Raw genomic sequence first — 20,503 nt, forward strand, 5'->3', positions numbered from 1 at the left:
AATCAAGTTAGATGGAAAAACACAAAGTTGCCATTTCACACAGAGAAAACTGAAGTTTCTGAACCTAAAGTTCATTGGTTCTCACCCAGGGCACCGAGTTGTTACAAGAAATTGTTTGGTAAGAGTAATTTAAGGTAAAGAGACTAGAAGTGAATATTAATCATGAATTAAGAATTTCAGTGAGATCTCTGGCCACAATTTAGCAAAATTGGGAAGAGGTCCTTGCCAGAAAGATTTGAAAAATACATCAGTTCTGGGCAGATACTTCTCAGTACAGTGAAGTTTATGGCCTTTCTCATATTAACGTACACTCACATCCAGTTTATTGTATAGCTATTTACAGATCACCAATCTTTCGAGGCACATCTCGTTTTGTTCTCACACTTACGTAAAGAACACGTCTACATCAACTTGTCAATCACACAGTTGAACAGGGAAGGCACAATCCCATAAATGAGGTGCCCTAACACCAACTTGGGGTAGCTCTCATTGGCTGGTCCAGGGGTGCTGCCCAGCAAAGGAGACGTCAACCTCCTCTGTCACGACATAAGGACAATTTCCCTGACTGTTGCTCATCATCGGGTAAGACTAATCATTAACAGTGTTGTACCTTGCCTACACAGCAAGTAAGCTTTCCCCTTTTCCCTTTCGCTCCTGCCTAGATTGCTCGCATTCCGCTCAGGCTTAATTACCATCAATTGTCAACTTTATTATAATAAATGTAAGTTGATCAAACTTGGTCCTTAGCCTGTTGCTGTTTTATCATTCGATAGCTAAAGAACCCTTGCTGTATGACATGGCGGGGGGGAATTAAAAAGATAATCAATAAGGAAGTACTCCCCAAATTCAAAACACTATCAACAAAGTACAGCATGGTATCTCTCTTCAAGATATTTACTGAAAGGTCTATGCCAACATTCAGGTGAGCTTGTTGTTCTGCCCCATTCTAACTGCACAAAGTGACAAAATCTGGTTCACAACCAACCACTTGAAAAAATTCCAACTTAAAAATCCTCTTAAAAATCTTTCTTCCCCATTCTCAATTTCAATCATTCCCAACAGCACCTACAATGATCGTGTGTAGAATAGTTCCTGAAGAGTAGTACTTACTATCAGTCTTAATGCAGCATGTGTTAATCACAGTAATTTTGCTTTTTTTGTTGTTGCTGTTTCTTTTTAATAAAGTTTTCTCTTACATGGTTTACAATTCCAGAAGTAGAACTTACATATGCACAGGACAGTGCAAGCCAACTGACACTTTATCTGAATTTTTGTTGTATTAAAAACTCATGGGAACGTATAAAGAAACACCTAGAAGCCACACCTTCCAGCAGACTGGGGAATACTCAATTTCAAAATTAAAGCTCTTGGCAAGGAAAAAAAAAAAAATTGCTGCTAGATTATTTGGGTATTTCAAGCCTGGCTACAGGGACTTTTCGCTGTCAAGAAAAAAAAATCCTGTCACCTGCATTCTTAAGAAGATCGTGGTGATACAAAGATTAAGTTTCTAAAGTTATAACATACTGAAGTGGAGAAATAGAGGATCTCCTTTCTTCTTTTATTATGCAAATAAAGCTTTCCAAATATTGATCCAGGACTTTATTCATACAATAAAGGGGAAATTTACCGTAGATAGAAGCCCACATTAAAAATGATCCAGCAGATTTCGGGTTGCCTGTAATATCTCGGGCCTTGAACTCCAGAAAAGAACAAGGCCAGAGCATCTGATTAGCAAGTCTGTGAAATACCTAACTGTTCTGCAAGAACAGTTTCCCACAACGTTTAAGTTTTGTGAAACGCAAACTTCATACCTGAAACCACCTTCATTTAAACAAAGTAGATAAAAAAGCAGGACACCAGCAAAAAACTTGTCTGACCGATAATCAGTCTGAGACAGGTACTATAATCAGAAACAATTATGTACGTACCAATTACGTCATGAAGTGCCCACAACCCTGATGTAGGTTAAACAGCTGCTTCTGGACGTACTTAAGATCCCAGAATAGAAGCATATGGAAAATGAAAGTGGTTTTTAGTTTCTGATAAAGTTAAAAATATTACAAACTTTTAGCTTTTATTGAAAATTAAATATATTAGCAAAAGCAAGATTTAAGAAATATTTTACAAATGATTTACATACAAGAAAGCCAGTATCAGACATATTCACAAATATGCAAACCTTTAATTACAAAAAGTACCTATTGGCAGCATGATGCTAACCTTGCCACTGCAGTGTGCTCTACTATTGATATGAATAAGGCATAGAACTCACATTTGCACCAACTTAAAAAGTTCAAATAAAACTTTTAAGCTTTTAAATCCGGGATGCACAATCCCCAATACACACACACGCGCACACTCTAAGATTTCTTCTTCTAAGCTCTATAAACTAAGTGTGTGCTCTGGAAGAACAGCCAGCCTGAAAAGCCCAGTAGAGATGTAACTGGTACTAGCATTTAGTTTTCATTTTCCTCTTTAACATGTACAGGCCTAGGTATGTAAACCATATTCACAGTTTAAGTGTTTTTAGACAGAAGTACCTTTTTTTTTTTTGCATTCGTTCCTTAAAAATGGCTCTCAGTTCAGCATACAGTTCATAATGTCACCTGTTTTGTGATGCATACATTTACAAGATAACTTAAAAATCTGTGCCATATTCATGGTCAAGATAATTTCAACAAGAGTAGTAATATCCAACAGTGACATTCAATACTATATTTCAAATATTTGTGCAAACAGCAAAAGAACAGTTGTATGAGGCAAACATTTGCAAAACCTTTAATACCTCCTCAATGTTGTAAACTTGGACTGTCAGCCTTAAGTCCTGCACTTCCCACAGCTTTAAAAAGTCAGTGGCTAAAATTATCAAGTCTCAAAAAGGTTCTCTTCTACATAGTGCAAATTGTAATGTAGATAACGTGAAAAACATATCTAGCTGGATTGACGCTGTGCAATCATCAGTGGTCTTCTCTCATAGTTGAAGAAAGTGTGCATTCAAAGAACCGCATGGTTCAGGAAGTCGGGAGGGTGGGGAGCAGAGAGAAAAAGCAGTTCCATTACACTTCTCAAACCAGCGCTAGATGTGCAAAGGCAGCAAAAATTCCAGCTGCTACTACAACCAGAACAGAGTAACTTTTCAGGAAGACCCAGGCGGTTAGTCACTTGGACTGGTCTCTAGAAAAATATGTGAGTATATGTTGGATTTTTATCAGACGGTCTTTTAAAGACATCATGGAGAGAACTGACAGCTGATATCTGGGGTCTACTGGGAGAACAGCTAGAAGCCACCAACACCAAGCAGGACCATTGGGCATTGCCTAAAAATAAAAGACAAGTTGGTTACCCATAACCAGTGTAGTACAGTTGACTAACATGAAGACACCAAAAGACAAAGTAGTCAATGACAAATTAAAGTTTGATACTAACTAGAGAATTCCAGATCCATGAGATCAGAAGGGTGCTGAAGGGATCTCTTCTGATCCCTCCCCAACTGAGAAGTCAAATAAAGTACACTTAAACTAAGCTTGATAAAGCAATTATTTTTAAGACAACAAAGGAAGCTCATAGCTTGCTTGGGAAAAGATGGCTAAGGCTAGGACAGTCACCTAATAACAAACCTCCCCAATAAAAACTAAATCCATTACCTGTCATGCTATTCTTGAGGCTTGAATATTCTTGAAGCCTAACATTTTCATTACAATTGTCTTTGTTATATTTGAAGGACTCCTCTATCACCTCCCGATTCCACTCCCTTCTCATTACCTCCTAGACAGAGCAGGACTACTTAATCAGTTTCTTCTAAGTTGATAAAACATACTATGTAACTTCTTCCTGTACTTTATTCAATTCTCTGCACCAAGCCTTAGATGTCATGCCCAGAACTGGACATAATACTCCTCAGCAGAGGTCCTATCACTGCAGAGAAGATTAATTACTTCAAATGACTTGCAAAAATATTACTGGTAGTGGTACAGTCCAGGATGACATTTCCTCCCTTGCATCTGTATCACACAGTTGACACATTTGTGTTCTATTATAAATCTCAGGTACACACCCACAGTATTGCTGCCCTGCTAGTTATCCTGGTTTTGCACACTTATTCCTCCTTCCTAGTATGTTGTTTTAAATCTGTTTTTTTATTAAATTGTTCTAAAATCACTTCTGAATTCATGCACTGGCCTCCACAGCATCTACAGTCCTCCCAGATCAGTTATTATAGTCTCATAAAAGTACGTAGCAGATGGGTGAGGGACAGGGTCTCATAAGATCCCACTTCACACATAATTCCACTTTGAAAGCCAAATTTTACATATTTTTAAATGTTACTTTTCTCCAGCCTCCACTCTTTCAGGATCTCACCAACCTTCATTAATTGTTTATAATAACCATTACAATAGATTGCTGCAGTTCGTTTCTTAAGAAACATTTGTCAAATCCTAGCAGCTGCAGCAGTTTGTGACACTAGTTCAGAAAGGAGGAAAATGTTATTTGTGATTGATTACCTCTTTGCCAAAGATTACTACCTGCACGTGTCACAGGGGAGGAAATAATTTTTTTTTCCCATTTGAATTCTAACAGCTTTACACAAACCAACAGTTTAAAATGCTACTGGAACTTAAAGTGTTCTCAGTTTACTACTTTTATCTCCACAGCAGCATATCATCCTTTCCTGCAAAAACCGTTGAACAGTGACAGAACTGCCTTTTGTTGCTCATCATAAGAGAAACAAGATGCGAGCCTTACGCCTTCAAAGTTGGGAAAAAAGTCTTTTCTTTTAATGTTTAGCAGTTGTTAACAGGGTTTTTATTTTTAGAAATTTTAGAAATAAGCACTTAATAATTGATATGGAATGATGTCTTACCTGTATATTTTCCTCCCTGCCAGGCATTGGTCCGAAGTGCTGAAGAATTTGAGTGCGAAATTTGTTTCTTAAGTTTTGGAACCAACTGCAGGCCTGATTGTAAACAAAATTGTGAAGTTCTCTCAGTTTCTTTAGTTCTTCTTCATCAGCAACCTATAGGAAGAATGTTATGAAAATATCGTTAGAGATAAACAATTAAGGTGTTTAAGCTAAAAATCAAAAAACATTCAATTTCAACTGTATTTAGATACATTTCTTGCATTCTCCTAAACCTTGATTGCTAATGACTGAATAGTAAAGAAGTCCTGTGATATTTTAAAAAATTAGTGCTTCAAACTATTGTTCAAACAAAAAACACAGTATTTCTTTGTTGCTTTATAATAATAAAAAATTAAGCTAGCTTCCATTTCTTCCACGTGTTGGCACCAAATCTTCCAGTGGTACAGAGACCTAAAAATTTGAAACAGAGCTCTCAAGAACAAATCAAGCAAAAATCTTGAGATATTAATACTATCAAGTATTTATACAGCATTCCGGATACCTTAACATCTTCCAAATATTCGATGTCTGCAGTGCAATAACCATCTTTCATCCCTCTCCGTAAAACTCTAAATCTCTTTCCACCAACTGTATCAACAACAGACCGTCCATCAGGTAGAAAATGAACGTTCCTAATTTGCAGCATGCATCCATAATCTGCAAAACTAGAAAAGAAACCTTGCCAGTAATGCAATTACACACTTCTGAAAGGACACTTTTTGTAACTAAAAAAGACTAAGAGATGAGAAGCTTAGAATTAGGATGTAAACCTACCCATTTTGAGAATCACTTATACACATCCCAAACTGTTTAGTCCCAGTTTCCATACTTCTGCGAATCATTAGTCGGTATCTTGGCTCAAACACATGTAGAGGGCAAGGCACAGTAGGATATGCCATAGTGCAAACAAACATTGGAACATTCTTGGTCAAGCTTCAAGAGAACATCAAAAGAAATATGTGGCTTAAAAAAAATCTCATCACTGAACTATGCCAAGACAATACATTTTTTTCAGTATGTTTGTTATATTTGAGGTCATAAAGCACTCTTTTCAAAGTTTAATAATAAGCACATTGTAATAACTTTCATAAACAATAAAACCACATACTAGTAACAGTGACTGAATACCTATGTACTGATTTGAACACATACTGGACAGTAAACCTCACAGTTATCCAGTTAGTGAGTATCTAGTGAGTGAATGAAGGGCTTTGTTTTGGGGACAGGGGTGTTATTTTTTTCCTTTTTGTTTTAGTTTGAGCCATACAAGCCATTATGCCCTCAGAGTCACAGTTTTCCTGGAACTAAAAAGATGTAGCAGTAACTACATAGTGGCTAGGTCACTATTTAGATTATTTTCAGTGATGGACTCCAGATCACAAGATGCAACCCAGGGTATAAATTTTTACCTTGCAATATGCCTCAGCAGGCCTAATTGAAAAACAAAATTTTTTTTTCATGCTATTTTATCGAGTATGTACAGTTGATACAAACAAGTTAGCGTTAAAACATTACCAGGTATTTAATTTTAATACCTTTCAGACTATAAAACATAATTCTAATGTATGGATTCTGTTACATAAGTTGCATGAGCTACAGTTTTAAAAAGTTTTCCGACGTTCGTATCTACAATACATGACGCTTTATATATCTGAAGAACTCTACTAGAGATAAACATCAAGATTACAAAAAAATCCCAACAATTTCTTTTCATCACACCTATCTTTATGCAATTAATGTCTATCATGAACTGCTTTGAAAGAAATTCAGGTATCTGAGACTCTGCAGCCAACTCAAGAGGACAATTCCATTAACAGCAGCTAAGCTAAAACTGAAGCTCCACGACAGTGCACACAGAAAGAGAAACAGAAGGGCAAACATATTTTGTAGAGGACTTAAGAGCCTCACGTTGTTACTATCAAAGTGTGATTTTTTTTTTATTTCCACAGTAGTGAAAAAACTGTTAATTTTCCGAAATACACATTTAAGACACCAAATTAACATGCCTTTATACTCCTTCTTGCATCCATTATATGCCACTATTAATAATCACAAAAATGATAAAACATTTCTAAAAAGGATTTCCATACTAATCTCTCAAGTTTTCTAGATAAAAGATAGCAAGCTTACTTTGAGTGTTCAGCTGTTTCTTCAGCATGAATTCTTTTTCTCTCATATAATTCATCAGACAAATATTTCACTATTAATTCCTCCAGCAGTTCTGTGATGCTGTATTTTCTGCTTGCAAGGTACTGTAAGCAGTTTAAAAAAAAAAATTAATATTTCTTTTCATATGTATTAACAAAAGACTTGAGAAAGTGCAGCTTTTATTTAAAACCATGATATATGAAACGTGTAATGAATTAGATGTAAACCCATGAAAACTTACAGCTCTGAAGTTCTTATGTTTCATTACTTAACACCTAATGTTACTCTACTATTTGGAAATGAGATTCTCTATTTTATTTCTTAGTGTCTGGCAACTTGAGTGTCTAACTCAGTTTGTATTTCTCTGCTTACCAGAGACGGAATTGATTTCCCAGGTTATACAGCCATACAAATAAGGAAAGCGTACAGAAATCAGAGAGGTTTTACTGAATAGTTACCAAAGTTTACAAACACTCAGAATTTAGTTACACCAATAAAGTAGATGGTCACAGAAACATAAAACCCCTAAGACCCTGAGGCAAACCTAATCAACTTGTACTGACAAAGTTTGTCTCAAGTTTTTCCTTTCTAGCAGCAATCCATAACCCAAGTGAATCCAAGTTGTTGGGTTTAAGTGAAACAGCCTTTAAGATGACACAATATTTGTATTTGTGAGCTCTACTGAGGAAACAGTACCTCTTTCAAACTCTCCTTACAGAGTGGACACTGAGGAGCATGGTCTAAACACCGTTCCAAGCAACCTTTGCAAAAAGTATGTCCACAAGGGGTTGTCACTGGCTCAAAGAATAGCCTGAAACAAAGTTATTAAAAGTTAGATACCACAGCAAGTGTGTGTTTTGCTAAAAAAGTCAGTGATCAACCTCTTTAATTTTTAAGACTAGTTATACCATAACAAAGCAGAGAAAATTAATCCCATGTCTCCTTATTCTATTTTTTCCCCCCTATACTGCAGTTTGTTTCCATTTACTACCGCACCACTCATTTTTTGTATTTTCTGATGAATCTGGAGACATTTCAACACTCTAAATATCTAAACATTTATCCCAACATACAAAGATTTTGGTCTCACTACATAGAGATTCAGAATACACAAAATTAAGCGATTCTTTGAGGAGCTAAGTTGTTTTAATACTAGTATGTAATACTGCTAACATAACTATGGACAGTTTAGTATACATCATATGTTTTAAGGTATTTATTCTGAAAACCAAGATGACTCAGTAAGAGCTTTCAAATACATCAGCTACATTAAAGTAGACTAACATTCTGAAGTATCTACATCTAGTAGACAAATATGAGGTTCACAGGCAATACTTCTAAGCATTAGCCTTCCCAAAATACTAAGTTAAATAGTTTTATTGACTGAAAAAAGCCCTAACATTTAACCACAGAAGATCCTATCCTTTTTAGGTTATCAGTTAACAACGCAAAGTTTAATTTAAAAGGCAGCTTGATTAAAATAATGCTGTATTATATAGCACTACAGCAAGTGACACATTTAAATAAGCATTTAACTGCAGGGATAGAGGAAGGCTGAAAATTATCGACTGATATCAGAACTCATCACAGCCTGTAAGTACCTCAGTTTGTATGTGTAACAGATATGTGGCCAAGCATCTATAACGGAAATATTGCATCAAGGAGGAAATCTTACCTCATACATAGAGAGCACTCAAAATCTGAAACATCAATCAAATCCCCTGGAATTGTTCCAAAAGCCAGTGTCATGTCCCTTTTTGTACTTCCTAAGGAAAAGCAAGACAAAATACTCCTTCAGAGAAAGGCACGGGACAGTAAATACTTTAAATTTCAAAGTAAGTGACTTTTTACCTCCTTGCTTTTTGTGCTTGTTTCTTCCATCTTCAGATACAACTGTATCCTGTTCTGAAAAGGAAAGCTTTCTTTTCAACAAAGCACCTTTTTCTTGGCCAGAGAGAAGGGGTTCAGAAGACACTCTCTTTAAGCCATCTTCCTTGGCAAGGTCTTTTGTTGAGTTAAGAGCATGGGCAGACTGTGCACGATTTAAGCTTCCACTGACAGGCTCCAGTACCTCTGATCCTCCTAAACTCTACAATAGTAAGATGAACTGAACTGTACTTAAAGAGGAACACAAATCTAAGTATATAAGATGTGAACATGCAAAGATATATAAGCCAAACTGATACCCGCAGTTAGTTCATTAGTTAACTAGAGGAATTTGATAGGTCAAGACAGTGTTCAAATTTGCTTAGCGTTAACAATTTAAAAATCTTCATCTGCTTCAAAGAGAAGAAAAACTGTATTTCTCTCTATTTTGAAGTCACTAATACCAAATCTCAGTACCTTCTAATAAGTAGTTCACTGGAATAAGGAGTCTAACACTCCAAATGAAAATACGTTACTCCCAAATCACAGTTCTTTTCTTCCAATTTAGCCAATTACAGAAAGTCAGCATTTAGGCTGGAAAATAGGTAAGACAAATAAAGATATCGGGACATCTGATGTTTGCGTATCAGCCAAAGAGAAAAGTTATCCTATAGTTTTTGTTACCTGCTCAGGACAAAGCTGTAAGTTGCAGTAAGACTCAGTCACCTCAGAACCAAGTATCAAAGGTTTATTTCGAGTATGTGGTGAATTCCAAGCAGATTCCTTCAGACTCTCTCCTAACTTCTCTGGTGACAGCACATCACACAATGTCTAGAAAACAAACAGCTAAATGTTCATAATAATAATAAAGATATGTCTAGGTGCTTTTTCATAAAACTACATACCAGAAATAAGAATTTAATCTATATGAAGATATCCTCATAATAGAGCTTTATTTAAGAAGTAACTGAGAAAGAACAGTTAAGAACAAGCAGAAACCTACATAACTATATTGCTAAAAAGAAATTTTCTGGAAATCTTTTCTACTACAAGTGAGCTCTTCGAACATAGTTAGACATTATCAATTCATTATCATGCAGCTTTTTCAATGTAAATTTTTATTATCAAAGAAAAACTGTTGTGCTCTGGGCACGAAAGAGTTCAACTTCGAATATTTAACTTGCTGTCTGCTTTCCAGTTTTCTAGATTTTCATTTAGTAACTTCAAAACATATGTACTTTGAAACATGTACTTAAAACTTGTACATTAGGACTCTCTTCAACATAGTATGATATATCTTGCAAGGAACCAATCTGCCACCTGAACCTTCTCTGTATGTATTTAAGATTTTTAGATGCTCAAAGTCCACCATAATGGGAGCTTTATAAAGGAACCAAGTCAGAGATAGTAATCCAGTTTCATAAATAAAATTACCCTTTCCACTTCTAGCTTGGCTGGAAGAAAGTCTTCATCAAGGGCTAAGCACTGTAGAAACAGTTGTAAGGCATCACCTACAAAGCCAGAGTCTTGCAGCACTTTTCCTTTCCGGAAGTAGACCTGAAAAACAGATATCATGAAGACATTTCTAGAGAGCACGTAGAACTGCAGTATTCATCTTACAGGCATTACAACAGAGTTAGAATTAGAACCCTTCATGACAAAAAGAATGTAGCCCTTCAACAAACTTCAGCTGTGCACAGCGTGGATGATCTATATGCCTTGTCTAACATACATCCCCCACAGTGTTTGAAAAGAGTCATGGGATAGGCTGGTGTTAGTCTCCTTCCAGTTAATTTCTTTTGGCTTACATGAAGGGTTAAAAACCTGACTAGTGCTGAATTCACAAAAAGCCTTAACTTCCCCTTTCTGTGAGCCTTTGGAGGGGAAGAAGGGGGACGTCCAGTGCAAATTATTACATAACCTCATGCAACAGCTTACAGGATACCCTTTTTGCCCTCTGTTTCATTAAAAGCCTTACAGTTCCAGCCTGCAGGAGAAGGGTAACTACAAAGAAAACAATCCACACAACCATGCATCCCTTACATACACCTTAATCTATATTCTTAACACAAAACAATGCACTTTTGGAATTGCTTCCTCCAACTATATTTTATCCTTGAACGCTGGACAGCAGCTAGGAAAAAAAAATAAAACCCCCTAAAAAAAAGGGGGAGAAAAAACTACTGAATTTTGCTGAACCTACCTATATGACGTTGGAACTAAGAAGTCCCTTATCCAACTTATCTCAATTTTAAAAAGTTGCATTTGCAGTAATATAAATACAAGTTAGATAAAAACAACAGTTATCTAAAAAAAGTTAGATAAAACAACAACATCGAGATTTTGGATAATGAGCCAGAAAACTGAATTTAAAAACAAAAAACAAACCAAAAAACCACAGAGAGCAGTTTCTACGGAACGACTGCCAGTATTAACAGTAGAGTGTTAAACAAGGCTGTCAGATGAGGGCATGCATCATCTTTGATGGATTTGGGCAATTTCATTAAGATGTATCCTGAAGAAGGAAAGTATGCTAATCCTCCTCTTACAAACAGTTTATTTTCCTACAGAGATAAGAATTGTTAGAGGAATCCATCAAACCAAGCTCAGTTAAGTGAAGTGAGGTTTCTTTCCAAACATATAGAAAAACGTAGACAGTACTACCAATGCTGAGAGGTAAAAAGTAGGATGCTCTCTGAATTTGCAGTAGCCATGGAACTGCTGAACACAGGAGAGACCAAGACAGCAGCAGGTATCTCCCCTTGTGGGGCAAGATCTTGCTGCTCCTGCTGTGCTCAGTTTAGACAGTGCTGCAGTATGCAGTATCTTACAGTTCTGAAGGCCAGTGACTGCCCAGCTGCCTGCACTATTTGCAAAGCTCAGTTCCCACTGAGTTTCTCTGGGCTTTTCGAAGAACAGCTTTCCAAGCTAAAACAGCAAAGTGTCCTTCTCTTAATAAAAATTAACAAATAAACAAAACAGATGCCAAACCCCAGCTGTTACAGGTTACATCACCATAAACTATCCCAACTCCAAGTATTGGAGCCACTAAAAACGGCCCCAAACACATGCTTACATTTTTTAGCCAATACTATTGCAAAAGAACTTATTGCTTGTGCTAAGTATTTTTTGACTCTTTGGTAGCATTTGGAAACAAAAACTGTGTTGTCCTATTTATATAGCAAACTGTTTTACCAATACTCAAAAACTATGAGAGAAATGTTGACTTAACATAGAGCCAAGAATTCTAGTCCTGATGGCAACAGTGCTCACTAATCTCATGTGATATTCTCAAGGAACAGATAATGCTTAAAATGCTCTGACTTTGGGAAATAAAATCAAAGTATAAACACTTCAGGGAAGCGCAGAACTTTAAAAGGACTAACTTGTACATAGCATAAGAAATTTTAAAACTCAATTACATCAACCTACGAAACGTACAGGCCTCAGAAGTTCTGCTTTCAAGCAATTAAAGCTGGCTGCACAATTTCAGCCAACCATCCAGTCAAATAACATTAAGCTGAAGTTAAGTTTGTAAATATTTAATAACTTCTCTTAAGAGAACACATAATTGTGTTCTTATAAAGAAATAAAATAATCAATAATAACTACAGACAGCACAAAAGCACTTCACAGTACTTCCCAAGAAGTCAGTTCTTCTGCACTTAACCTTTTGTCCAAAGACACCATCTCTTGTTGTGATATGAAATAAACATACCTCAAGTTTTTGATGAAGGCTAAATTAACAGTTCCAAGTAGATTCATCAATCAACTCTTACCTGCTGTACTCATCAGTAGCCTGTCTCATATAAGTAACTATTTTAAGATACCTTTTAGCATTTTGCATGTCTTACAAGATAATGTTTAAGGTCACTGACCCAGGTTCTTAACTTGATGTAAGCATAATTTAGAATTAATTAATTTTACAGATAAACACAGATTTTGAAAAATGAAGAGTTCATATCAACTTACCTCTGGCCAATTTGGCATTTTAGAAATAACAAAATTTAGATCTTCTATGGCTGTTTTATATTCTTGGAGGCCAACATGTGACTCAGCTCTGTAAATTCTTAGCATCAAGTCACTGGAATCTGAAGACAAAAATTAAGTAACATTTTTAATAATTCAGAAATTTGTTTTTTTAATTAGATATGCTTTCATAGTGATATGTCATAACCACACTTTTTTGTGCCATACTTTCAAAATTGCTGGAGTACCTTCTCCCCCACCCCCTGTGTTTGGGTAATAGAAGTGGCAGTAATTCCAGGCTCATGTCTTTCAAGCTAAAGATCAAATTTTGCACCCTCTAATGTATCTTGCAGCAACTGGAAAATACGTTTTAAAAGATCTAACACTGAGGCTGACAGAATAAAGTATTGCTCAGTACTGCTGTGACAACAAAAATCGAGGACTAAGTAGACTTTAGCTTTACAGTACACCCATTCAAAACCACAGAAAACTGGGAATTCACCGCACTTGTATTAAAAAATCTAAGTATTACAAAGTTTGCTTTCAAACGTTCAAGTTTTTCTTTAGACTGTCATTTGTTTTTTTATAATGTCCAACCCCTTCCAATTATGGCTGGAGATACAGATGCCACTTTCACAATGGTATCGGTCTGGTAAGTACCAGAAGTAGGCTTTATCACTATGTGGTCCAAAATGAGATAGCCAATACCAGAAAGCCTTTAACACCAGCTGGCAGCCCTGTTGTAAGGAGCGGTACTAGTGGAACTTCTCACATTAGTATGTGTTCAGTAAAGACAATTTCTCATGTCCAACATACAGCATTTTCTACTTTTAGTAAAACAATCTCTAAATGGGAAGCACACCCATCTCCATGCCACTAAAACTGTGGTTTTCATAACACAACTAACTGTAGCTATTGCTTGGAAAAAATGCCAGCACACTGCTTTGTTCTTGCTTTTTTTTTAATACACACCTGTGTTTTTCATTGAATGAGATAAACAAGTGAAACATTGGTCTACTGTAAACAATACTAAAATTAAATAGTTCTTTAAGTTTGTTTCAACAAGATTTTCTTGGGAGGGGATCATTTCAATTTGATATTCTCTCTTAATCTATTCGAAATGCCTGGTTTAAATTTTCATAATTTCCACATTAGCTTGTTTTACATGTAAAAGCCAGACCAGTCAATGTTCCCATGTATTCCAACATACTGCTTTGTAATTAGATACACAATGCTACATGTAAAAAGGCCTTAATGGAAAAGAAAGAGTTAAGAAAATCAAAACTGACAGAAGATTTCACAGCTGAAACGAAAGTGTTGTCTTTCAAGCTGACAGTTTCCCTTCAAATACAAATATTCCCAATCCTGGTTTGTTTGGGTTTTATTTTATTTTAGACATAATAAAATGTTTGTATTAACGGAAGTCTGGGAAATTGTCTTTGTCTAATTTAAACAGGTAATTCTGCAGGCAGAAGAACTGAAGCCTGCTTTCCTGTGGCTTTGTGTTTTGTGACTTAGAGCCTAGTAAAGCGGGAGCTCAGGTCAAACTCTTCAGACTTTTTTTTCTGCTGTATTTGACTCTTTGGTGTCCAGCAGAGTTAGTATCAAACCAAATTCTTTTCTTCAGAGGTAGCAGTAAGTGCAGGTCTTTGTTCGCTGATAAACTGCCTACTTACACATAGTCAGAGGGAGCTCATCTTTTTCAGACTTTCAAGCGTAGAAGATAACCTGAGGAACTCCCGAGCCTTCCTTTCTGGGGAGAGGGTGAGGGGTAGTTTGAAGATGAAAATGTGACTTCAAGTCTACAGCAGGTGGACATTTTGTCCATTTCTTTTTCAAAGAGAAAAGCATGGTTCCAATTGAACTGGTACAAAACAAAAGGCTAAATCAAGGAACTAGGACCCCAACTCTGCTGCTGAACACACAAACACTGCCAATGAATGATCAATACATAAAACAAATTGGGTCTAAACATTTGCAAGACCAAAAGATCTAAATTTATATGTCCAATTTTGCAACCATAATTTATTTTCTAGGCTTTGTAATTGTGAAAACATTGTTTTGCGATGTTTCAGCATACTTTAATGTTTGCCACCTAAAGGGAGGATGCAAAACTATTTCAAATTCTTACACCAAAGACCAAACAGAGCAGAAACACAACTTGTGCTTGAATTTTCAATTTCAGTAACCCAATATATTGTAAATACAGAAATCACTCACTTCTAGCATACCCAAAGACAAATGTTTTTAATAAAAAAGACACCAAGTACTTTCAGTGCAGAACTGTGCATACCAGTTATTATTACATTAATAGGAAAGTATACAAAGGTGTACACACAAAAACCCCACTCATTATGAGTTCTTTTTTTATACTACTTCCAAAGCATCTGCTCCTGGCTACTGTCAGCATAAGCATACCAATAAATGGACCATCTCTGGTCTGATCCTGCATGCTTTTTATATGGTTCTTAAAAATATACCAAATTCTTCAAAAGAAGACATGGACATCACTATGCAGAAAAACTTTAGGACACAGTATTTATTAATACAGTACTATAAGGTCACCCCAACGATCAGGGGTTGGAACACACAACCCATGAGAAGAGGATGAGAGAACTGGGCTTGTTTAGTGGAAAACGATTCCCGAAGGCCTTGGGAGAACCCAACAGCCTTCCAGAATCCAAGAGGAGGCTACCTAGAAGACTCTTTACTGAAGTGCATGGGGGGAAAACAAGAGACAATGGTTATAAGCTGAAACAAGGGCAGCTCTGCCTTGAAATGAGGAGAACATTTTTTCACTGTGAGGATAACTAACCTTTGAACAGGTTGCCTAAGAGAGGCTGTGGAATCTTAGAATCACAGAATCATAGAATCATAGAATCATTAAAGTTGGAAAAGACCTCTAAGATCGAGTCCAACCGTCGACCCAACACCACCATGTCCACTAAACCATGTCCCTAAGTGCCTCATCTACTCGTCTTTTAAATACCTCCAGGGATGGGGACTCCACCACTTCCCTGGGCAGCCTCTTCCAATGTTTAACCACTCTTTCAGTAAAGAAATTTTTCCTTATATCCAATCTAAACCTCCCCTGGCACAACTTGAGGCCATTTCCTCTCGTCCTATCACTAGTTACTTGGGAGAAGAGACCGACACCCACCTGGCTACAACCTCCTTTCAGGGAGTTGTAGAGAGCGATGAGGTCTCCCCTCAGCCTCCTTTTCTGCAGGCTAAACAACCCCAGTTCCCTCAGCCGCTCCTCAGAAGACTTGTTCTCCAGACCCCTCACCAGCCTCGTTGCCCTTCTCTGGACACGCTCCAGCACCTCGATGTCCTTCTTGTAGTGAGGGGCCCAAAACTGAACACAGTATTCGAGGTGCGGCCTCACCAGTGCCGAGTACAGGGGCACGATCACTTCCCTCCTCCTGCTGGCCACACTATTTCTGATACAGGCCAGGATGCCATTGGCCTTCTTGGCCGCCTGGGCACACAGCCAGCTCATGTTCAGCTGGCTGTCAACCAGAACCCCCAGGTCCTTTTCCAAAAGGCAGCTTTCCAGCCACCTTTTGGTGGCTTCAATCTTCATCCTTGTAGGTTTTTACGATCCAGCTGGACAAAACCTTAAGTGAACTGCTCTCAACCCAGTGTTTATTCCACTTTGAACAGGAGACTGATTGGTCAACAGACCACCTGAGGCCCACTCCAGCAGGAATGAGTCTGTGATTCAGACCAAACTCAAGCCTATTAGCTGTGTGTTTCAGGATACTTGATTAAAGACAAGCTGCACTTGGACTTTAATCCAATAGACTTCCTTTAAGTAAACTATTATTTAAGTAAACTATTTCATTTCAACCCCTGCAAGGAATATATTAGCCATATGAATGTTAACAATCCTCATGTTTTTCAAAAGTCACTTTTGCACCATGGCAAATATTTCTCTTTCAGATGTTTCAAGAAATGTAAGAAAGTTATGAAAAGATGCCATTTGAGTAAAGGTTTAGTGCCAATGCCTTACTTAGGACATCAGATTTATGTTTATCACAATTTTTTAACTCTCGCATTAAAAAGAAAGAGATGAACTAGCAGTGAACTGTAGTGAACAGTTTCTGAACTGAAACAGAACATGAATGATTTTAAATACGAATACATTTCTTATGCTACATCTTTTCCACCTCTAAGTGTTTTTAAGAATTCATGTTCTGGAGGAAGACAGAAAGTGTACCAGCAGCTATTAATTAGTTCTCTATTGGCCTGAAATCACCTTCAACTTGCAGTTGTGAGCCCACAGCTCTAAACTGACATTTAATGTACGTCTGCATTCCGATTCATGAAGTTCTTTAGTATCTTTACCAGAATACTTGGAATATTGATAGTTCTCAGGACTGGAGACACAGGAAATAGTTGTACAAAGGACCTTAAACTGAGCTTCTAGCACTTAATTCTAGCACATGTACTGAATTTGAATAATAAAATTGTGGATAAGCATCACAGCTGACAACTATTCTCAAATTTTAAAGCCATTTTAAAGCCAAAATTTAAGATGTAGCTTCACGAAAAAAGGAATCAAAATTCTTTCCCCACAGATATCTAAATGGTATTGCTAAATCCATAAAAGAAACATTAACTGGAGTCTGTAGAATTAATTTTCTCTTTTATTCTTTCAAAACAATCTTGAAACATGAAACAGGACCCCTGTAAACATTTGTGATCAACAGTGGATTCATCAGTTTGTACCCCAAAGGCCACTGAGTTTTGACTCCATTTCTTTGTGACTTGTATGAGTCAATGCTGTCTTTCAGAACATACAAAGAAAAAAAGTCTGCTTCTTACAGTTCCAAGATTTAAAATAGATCAGCCACTTTCTTAGGTCACATCTATCCCATACCCTACATTTCAGAAACACCCTGGCAAATAACGTAGAATTGAAGGCCACAACTGAACCTCTTTAAATTAGGTTGCCAAAGCGCATATAAAATATATCTGAGATTTAATCCCACCTACATTGAAAACAGTTTATTCTGGAACTAGATCTAACATATCTCCCCAGAACAGATTGGAAGGATTCGACTTATGCAAGCTTTTTTTTTTCTCCCTCCGCTGCAGACAACTGTACAAACGTAATACACTTAATCTGTAAAAGTATTAATTCCTAAATTTCTGAACAGCAATAAAATGGCACAAATGAAAATGGAACCCCACAGGTCACCAGGTGTTAAAATCCATAGTAGAATAAAAACAACAAAGGAATCTGTCACTGGATCCATCTAGGTATATCGATCACACAAATTTGAGTCCCTTTACAAAGACTAAATTCTGAAAAACTGATCGTATCTCAAGTGTTCGTGGTACCAGACATACTGCCTGCGGTCAATATAGGATAGTCTAAAAGCGTGCCTCTACCTCCCGTCTTTGCACCCTCTCTCAACACTATATTATAAAACTTCAACCACACCCACCTATGATGTCACTGCCATTACACAACCTGTCCCCCTCCATGCCTGTCTGCTTATGCAACTGGGCCCGGCCTGCTGGGAATTATCTTGGTGACACTTAAGACTGTGAAAATAGGTCTCTCTCAGGAAACAAGGTTAAATAACAGCAACAGAATTTCTCTTGTCCGTGCACAGCGATTACTAAATACAAAACAAAACAAAGCCCACAAACTCTTCTGTAAACAAGTCCCACGAAAGCATGTAGGGGGAAAAAAAAAAAACAAAAAAAAAGACGTGAAGAAGCCCAAGCTGGACGCTCCTCCATGCCTCTGAAGCGTACTCCTCTACCAGGCTTGACGCTCAACTGAGGTCCGAACAGCTACGCGTCCCGTAATCGGTCCCTCCACTCCACCAGACTACGGGGAGGCTCCTTGAACCCTCTCGGCAAACTCGAGAAAACTTCGGATGTTCTTTATCGGTCCATTTCGACCACCGACGGCCTCAGCAGTAGGGGAAGAGGGGCTGAAGGGCAGGAAGGAAACGCACACCCACCCACTCCGCCACACTTCCAGCCCCCCCGAGCCTGCCGTGCTTTGCTACCAGCTCGCCACGCTCCCGCCGGGACAAGGGCGGGGAGCGAGGCGGGAGTCTGCGGCTCGGGCCCGCGGGACCGGGCGGAGGAAGAGCCTGCTCCCCACAAGCCTTACCTGCTCGCAGAGCCTGGCTGGCGGCGCCCAGAGCCTCTCGGAAGCGGCCCTGGGCCAGTAGCTCCTCCAGCCGGCTCGCCGCCCTCGCCCTCTCGCACTCGCCCGGGAACCACTTCTCCGCCAGCTGGCTGAGGACGACGCTGGTCCGCAGCGGGGCAGCGGCCGTGCTGGTGCCCCCCGCCGGCAGCAGGCAGTCCCGGCAGCGGCGGCAGCGGGCCCGCAGCTCCCTCCGGAGACAGCGGCGGCAGTAGGTGTGCCCACACGGGACGGTGACCGGCTCGCTCAGGAACCTGCCGCAGCCGCAGCAGCGCAGCGGCCCCTCGGCCGCGCCCCCGCCCTCCGCCGCGGCCCCGCGGTCCCGGCTCCAGCCCAGCCCCTGCCGCAGGCGGTAGTTCAGCACCAGGCAATCCACGAGGGTCCCGAGGCGCTGAGGTCCGGCGAGGGGGCCGAGGCACAGCGACGCCAAGGACGCGCCCACCACTTCCTTCAGCCGGTTCCCGGGCACCAGCCTCTCGCCCGGCCGCGGCAGCAGCTCCCGCTCTCCATCCGCCTCTTCGCCCGGGCTCCCGCTGCCGCCCGGCTCCGGCGACACCCCCGAGCCCACGGCCACGGGAGAGAACGCCATCGGCTGCCCGGCTCCGGCAAGGGGGGTGTGGCGCTCTCGCTCCGGCCGCCGGGCTCGGCTCCGCGCGCGACGCTGAGGCACTGGCGGCGCGGGGAGGGGGAGGAAGGCAGGCACCCTCGCGGGCGGGGGGGGTGTCACGTGCGCGCCTCTGCGCGCGCGACCCGGGGCCACGGTCCCCCGCCCTGCGAGGTGGCGGCGCGCGCCCAGCGCTGCCCCCCTTTCAAACCTCTCCGCCGCGCGCCCTCGCCCCGCCGGCTTACATAAAACGCGACGTCAGCTGACCGCCGGGCGGGCCGGCCATTGGCGGCGGGCGACGCCACGGAGGGGCGGGGCAGGAGGAGGGCGCAAGATGGAAGGAGGTTACAAAACACCGCTCCATGCGCGCGCCGTAACGGGGCGGGGGGCGGGGCTGGCGCCGGGCGGCCGGGGAGTGAGTCACGCGGGGGTAGACGCGGGCAGGGGAGGGGGCGGGCCGGGCTGGCCGGCGGTCGGGGGAGTGTCGTCCCTTCAGTGCCCCTCGCAGCCCGGCGGCCGCCCCGGAGCGGAGCCCTGGGCGCAGCCCTCCCCGCCTCTCCCGCCCCAGGGCTGAGAGAGGGTGCGGCGGGGAGGGAGCGCCTCAGCGGGGCCGGGGGGAGGAGGGTGGTTTGCCGGGGAAGAGGGACAGGCCTGCGGGCTGCGGGTTGGCTCCTGGGAGCGGCGTCGCTCTGAGGAGCGGCTTCTGCGGCGAGGGCGGCCGCGAGGGTCGGGCGTTAGCAGCGCTGTTGGGGCTGGGTGGCGGGTAGGAGGCGGGGGAAGCAGCCGAGCGCGAAGGAATAGAGCCGCCGGGGCGGGGAGAGGGGTCTCTAGCGGGTCTCCG

General features: G+C 40.4%; 1 protein-coding gene across 1 annotated transcript; it reads right to left on the reverse strand.

The window, feature by feature from the left end:
- Nucleotides 1–1,584: 1,584 nt before the first annotated feature.
- Nucleotides 1,585–19,859, reverse strand: LONRF1 (LON peptidase N-terminal domain and ring finger 1). The gene is made up of 12 exons (XM_076336301.1): nt 19,023–19,859; nt 12,887–13,005; nt 10,349–10,471; nt 9,599–9,745; nt 8,900–9,137; nt 8,724–8,814; nt 7,745–7,859; nt 7,031–7,152; nt 5,675–5,833; nt 5,403–5,565; nt 4,862–5,014; nt 1,585–3,317 (listed from the first exon to the last, which is right to left on the reverse strand). Exons 1-12 carry the CDS (start codon nt 19,645–19,647, stop codon nt 3,159–3,161), a joined length of 2,214 nt encoding a protein of 737 aa, XP_076192416.1. The 5' UTR covers nt 19,648–19,859; the 3' UTR covers nt 1,585–3,158.
- Between the last annotated feature and the right edge of the window lie 644 nt (nt 19,860–20,503).

Source organism: Aptenodytes patagonicus, chromosome 4 (assembly GCF_965638725.1).
Source record: "Aptenodytes patagonicus chromosome 4, bAptPat1.pri.cur, whole genome shotgun sequence".
NCBI classification, from domain to species: Eukaryota; Metazoa; Chordata; class Aves; order Sphenisciformes; family Spheniscidae; genus Aptenodytes; species Aptenodytes patagonicus.